The sequence below is a fragment of the Bidens hawaiensis genome, unplaced genomic scaffold (assembly GCF_021521415.1).
Source record: "Bidens hawaiensis isolate Kalapana, Puna unplaced genomic scaffold, B.hawaiensis_p1.1 tig00001461_1, whole genome shotgun sequence".
Taxonomy (NCBI): domain Eukaryota; kingdom Viridiplantae; phylum Streptophyta; class Magnoliopsida; order Asterales; family Asteraceae; genus Bidens; species Bidens hawaiensis.
The window spans coordinates 1,044,911-1,050,667 of record NW_027491082.1 but is presented as its reverse complement, the minus strand read 5'-3'; the positions used below and the strand labels follow the sequence as shown (position 1 = coordinate 1,050,667).

General features: G+C 33.9%; 1 protein-coding gene across 1 annotated transcript; it reads right to left on the bottom strand.

Annotated features, from left to right (window-relative positions):
• Window positions 1-241: 241 nt before the first annotated feature.
• On the bottom strand, window positions 242-5,520 carry LOC143576635 (P-loop NTPase domain-containing protein LPA1 homolog 2-like). The gene is made up of 7 exons (XM_077060683.1): window positions 5,358-5,520; window positions 4,195-4,520; window positions 4,026-4,107; window positions 2,966-3,361; window positions 1,484-2,179; window positions 1,290-1,400; window positions 242-407 (listed from the first exon to the last, which is right to left on the bottom strand). The coding sequence occupies exons 1-7, from the start codon at window positions 5,511-5,513 to the stop codon at window positions 330-332; spliced, it is 1,845 nt and encodes a 614-aa protein (XP_076916798.1). The 5' UTR covers window positions 5,514-5,520; the 3' UTR covers window positions 242-329.
• Between the last annotated feature and the right edge of the window lie 237 nt (window positions 5,521-5,757).

The following is a 5,757-nucleotide window of genomic DNA, read 5'->3' as shown; positions in this document are numbered from 1 at the left end:
GCAATCCAAACAAGAATATGTGCGACCTGGGAGAGAATTACACATTTACATCCCCTTAAATGACCCTTGAACACCCCAACATACAGCCCCGATTCTAGTGTGTATTTTAATAACCAAAACACTCAGGCTCAAGAACCACCTTTTATGAAGCTCAACCCTCTTGAAACGGGCATGTCAGCACGCTTGTCGCCTTTGGTTTCTAAGAAGTGGTACAGATTTTGTTCAAACTTGTTGGTACGAGGGCTTGTTATGGTATCAATGTATCATGTTAGTTGCAAGAAATGTTAACTGATCTTGGATTCTAATTATACATCAGTGAAGTGGCTGTTTTACTGAATATCCTGCATTGCAAGATCATCATACTCCTCATCTGACTTAGTTGACTCCTCGTCAACTGACCCTTCCATCTGGTGCATATAATCAATAAAATAATATTATCAAAATAATCGAATATAATGGTTTAGACTATTCAGTGGATCTACAGTCGTAAACAAACCTAGGAAACATGATTACATGAGCATGCCCTTGTTCGTGTTCATTCGTTAGTTTAACCCAACAAAAGAACGCAAACACAACAAATAGATTTTCTTGTTTGTGTTCATTCTTTAAGAATTATGTTTGTTCATGTTCATTTACTTGATAGATAAACGTACATAAACAGCCATGCATGAATTAAAAATATAAAATATTCAAAAATATAGTCTGAAAAGAAAATACTATTTAAACATACATAATATTCAGTTTCTTTCACGTGTACACATATAGCTGTAAATATGTTATAATATATATACATAATTATATATGAAAGGAAAAGTTCACTATAAAACAATAAATTATTGCGAGAAAAAAAAAACTTAAATCGTTGAGCGGGTTCCATCAATGGTTCATACTTTTTAAAACTTTTATTTCTCTAAAGAAACATTACACTAATTTGTTAATATATATATATATATATATATATATATATATATTTGTCATTTTTAAACATTTACATACACATGTCGAGGTTATGTGTAGAAAATATAACCTATACATGACTTGCACATGTGTAGGTTGGGGTTTTATAGATTGAAAAATGAATGATTTATATGAACGAGCATGCATGAACAAATAGCGTACTCAGCATGTGAATGTGCATGAACGAAAGAGAAGCTTGTTCAAGTTCGTTCGTTCGTTTAAATAAGCAAGAAAATATGTTGTTCATGCCCGTTCGTTTAACAAATAAGTGAACATAAACAAATTTCCCACCAAACAGTCTGTTAGTTTACACTAAGTTAATTAAACTGTACCTCTTCAAGCATATGTTCTTTGGCATCATCACTAAGATCCTCATCACTATCAACCTCACGGGTATCATCCGCCTCTTCATCACTACTATAAACCGACATCTCTTCTTTCAACTAAACCATGCAAATTTTATAAAATTAGCACAGTAAAAATGCCTTTTCGTTCAGATAAACAACAAAACAAAATAATAGCATACCTCTTTATCATGCCCTTCAGAGACCTTCGGCGAACTACAACATGAAGAATAATATTTACTACCATTATCCATAACATCACCCCGGTCATCAATACTACTAGCCTGACTAGTACACCCAAGCTCACTCGGCCACGCACTAATCCCAAAATTACCAAACTGTAAGTTAACCAATTCCGTCTTTCCAACTTGCAATGGTCCATCCATCATAACAACACCTAACCCATCATCAGCAGACCACGCTTTTGCAACCGAACCATCATTATTCAACAAAGCCATTAACCGCCTCGAAGAGCCTTGTCTTTGGATCAACTGAAACATTCCTTTAGACCCGAGTGAATTAGCCACACACTGGTTTCTATATTCTTCATCGACTACATAAACCGTATTGGTGGTGGGGTCGTAAAGGTGGTCCCCGGCTTTGCGTCTTCTTAAGCAGCTAAAAACTGTTGCGTGTATTGCGGCGACACTTTTGTCGACGTTTGTGTTGTTTATTTTTGGGACTAGATGTTTGTCAGCTCGGTTGCATAGGTATTCTTGGATTGTTCTGATGTTTTTAATGTACTTTACATATTTATTTTTGGCAGGATCTAGAGTCATATATTTTGCACGAACCGCGAATCTTTCCATGTGTTTGTCTTCATTTGTTATGTATATCATGAATGGTATTATTGATGGGTGTTTCTTCATTAATCCCATCTGCATATTATACGAAATATTGCATCAAGCCTAAAATTTAGCCACATATCCAAAATCGAAACCAGAAGTAGCTAAACTGCATAAACGAACCGAACATTTCATGAACAGTTCGTAAACCGTTCGGCGCGGTTTGTTTACTTAAAAAACGAACAAATGTGAACGCATGTCTCGTTCTTATGTTCATGAAAGTCCTTTTGATAAAATTCCTTTATGTTCGTTGATTTATGTTAGCTGGTTTCCGTTTGTTTAAGTTCGTTAATATTTCTTTAAAAAGAATATGGCCCATTCCATCTTAGTTTGGTTTTAATTAAGCCCAACCAACACATTGTTCTTCACAAGCTCCATTATATTTGTCCAACGATATTCAGTTATATTCATTCGTTTAGGTTCGTGATCAATTCATTCTTACTGTTATTGAGCGAACATAAACAAACACAAAACGTGTTCATTTTCTTAACAAACAAACACGAACAAGAAAGCCCAGTTTGTTTAAGTTTTGGTGTTCGGTTAAAGTTTAAACAAACGAACAATAACAAAGCATTCTTCGGTAAATTTTATATTTTTATAGAAGTAATGTGTCAAATTTTCTATACTAATCTAACACTTAAATAAAAGGACTTACAAGTTTTAATAACGGCCCATGCAACTTCCGACAGGTTCATATCATGTTTGGCCTGTTTGACCCCTTTCAACTTATATTATTTATTTTACCCATTTGACCCAGTAAAAATAAACGATAACCCTAAATCAACCGACTCATAGCTACACAGATTGAATATTGCATACCACAAAATTGAGACTCAAATGAACACCTTCCACAACAACTGATTCTTTCCGTTCTTCCCATGCGGTTATAAGTCGGTCAAGACTATCAATAACCATCTCACTCTGTGCCTTAAACCCCTCAATGGCCATTTGTTTAGGGCTAATCAAGTCAACTGTGGTCAAGCTAGAACCTTCCTTTAACTCAGGTTGACTTTTAGAACCATCAAATACACCATTAACTTCTTTCTTAGCTTTTCTCTTGGACTTAGCTTCTGAAACCGCCACCAGATCTAAATGTTCACCCGCATGATAAGTAGAAGACCATAAAAGCGGATTTTGACTTTCATCAACAAAGCTTCTCATCATATGACGTATAGAATCTGTTGATATAACTGTAGTGATTCCTAATCTACTAGCCTGCAAAGCATAAGTTTTTAATTAGTAACACATATTCATTAATGAAAAAAGCACATATAGAGAAAGAAATATATATCAAGCTGCAAAAAGATTAGAAAAATTAAGGCTTTAAATGCTAACAAAAAAAGAGTGTCTAAAATAGTAACATACTTACGTTTTCATTCGATTCAATTCAAACTATATATTTTTATCTCCTCTTTAAATAAAGGCAGTTTACCTTTTTATATATTTTAATTGCAATACTAATATTATATCTTATTAAGGTATCTTATTGTATAATTAATATTTTAAGTCGCCATATCTTACATTAGGATTAAGTTGTTCACTTGTTCGTAATCGTCTCATCTTATATAGTTAAATGCCATATGGCAAAATAATTTATACGAAAACATATAACTCATCATAGGGTCGTTATATGTTAGTTCAGTTTGAGTTAACTTCTTAGCTCATTGTACAGTTCGGTTTTGATTAATTCCATCGTTGACCAAAATTTTCTGTTAGTGCCCGAAAAATAACATGTCTTTGTTCTTTGCCATATTATTTAACCTAATGCGACATATAATATTTCACGTATTACTTTAAGCGTGAATTAGTCAAGTTATTGATATTTTCTATTTACTTATTATAGTAGCATGCTAATGTTATATAAGCAAGATGGATATACCAGCAAAGCCGACAATGTAGATTTGCCACATCCACTAGTACCACATAGTAAGACAGTGACCGATTCCTTCCTTTCACGAATTCTGAAAAATGAAGGTAAAAGTATTTAATCTTTAATAAAAGGATGAATAATCATATAAAAGTAAAGAAATATATGCGGTTACAAATACCTGCAGGCTAAAACAAAATCAGCTCTCTGATTGGGACCAACATACTTGTATTCAGACAGAGCATCACATACAACATCTATAAACCTCTTCCTTTTAATAACAACTGCTGTGCGTTTCATGTAAGATTCAAAAGGTTTACCATCTTCCTCTGAAACCATATGATTGCTTACATTCATCTTATCAGACTGATTATCAATGTTTTCACAGCTGTTTTCTTTCAGAGGATGAATTTTTAAGAGATCCTTTCCCCATTGAATCACATCTATATCAGTCCTAGTGTCCTCTAAGCATTTCTTTCTCATGATTTCGAAAACCCTTTGACTAATCTGTAAAAAAAATGGAATCATATTTAATGCAGGAATAAGAAACAATAGATCACCAGATGCAGGTAAACAGCATTGCAATTTGAAAGCCAGAATTAGTGATGTAAATGAACCGAATTCGGTGGAAAGTTCGTTTATGTTTGTTTGTTTGATAAATGAACAAGCATGACCAAGGAATTTCGTTCGATTAACTAAATGAACAAACACAAACAAAGGCCATGCTCGTTCAATTGTGTTCGTTTATGTTCGTTAATATTTGTTCATTAATACTTTTCAATGCCTTTTCTAATCTTATCATATGGATATAAGCAAAGTTATTAAATATGAAACAAAAATATACATACGTATTATGTGATTAACTTATATGTAAAGTTAGCATATGAATATGAATATTAAATAAACATCTACACAAACTTGATAGCCTGACTGAACTATTGACAATGACCATTCTCGGTTAGCCAAATCAAATAAAAAGTTGTTTCCGTTCATGAACGATCACGAACAAGTTCATTTCCTTAATGAATGAACACAAACAAAAAAATTCCGTTAGCTTGTCCAATTAAAGCTTAATGGACGAACACGAACAAAGCCTTGTTCGGATGGGTTAGATTTGTTTACAGCCCTAGCCAGAATCAAGTGAAAAACTAGATGCTCTAAAGTAAGCATCTATGAGAATCAGGTTGCTTTCTAGTAACATTTAAACAGAATGGAGCATAATTTTGAATGCAATAGCAGGAGTTCATAGGGATCATGACTAATTTCACATAAACAAGACAGAATAATCTCAATCAAATATAGATGTTAGGATTTGGAATTAGGACAAGAGATTAGTTAATAAACCTTGAAGGCGTGACGTGCTTTACATCCCATCAGTTGTAGAGTTGTCTGAAGAACAGGTCGAGTGTATCTGAATGACGATTCTTCATTTGCTTCTGATTCATCATCATCATCATCTTCCACAACTACTATGTAGAGCAATTTCTCCACCTCCGTCATTTCCTTATTAACCCTAGCAAATTGTTATTATTATTTTATAAACAATTCGAAAAACTGAAATGAATCAAAGACGTTTCAAACTTTGCAACGAGGATTGGAATAGAAGATGAAGTGATCTGCTTACGTGGAAGCTTCGGTTAGGAATGGAGCGAAGAATTAGGGTTCAGACGGAGGAATGAATCGCCATTTGAGTAACCTGATATCGTCATTCATCGGCCACTTGCATCACCGCCGTCAACAATCC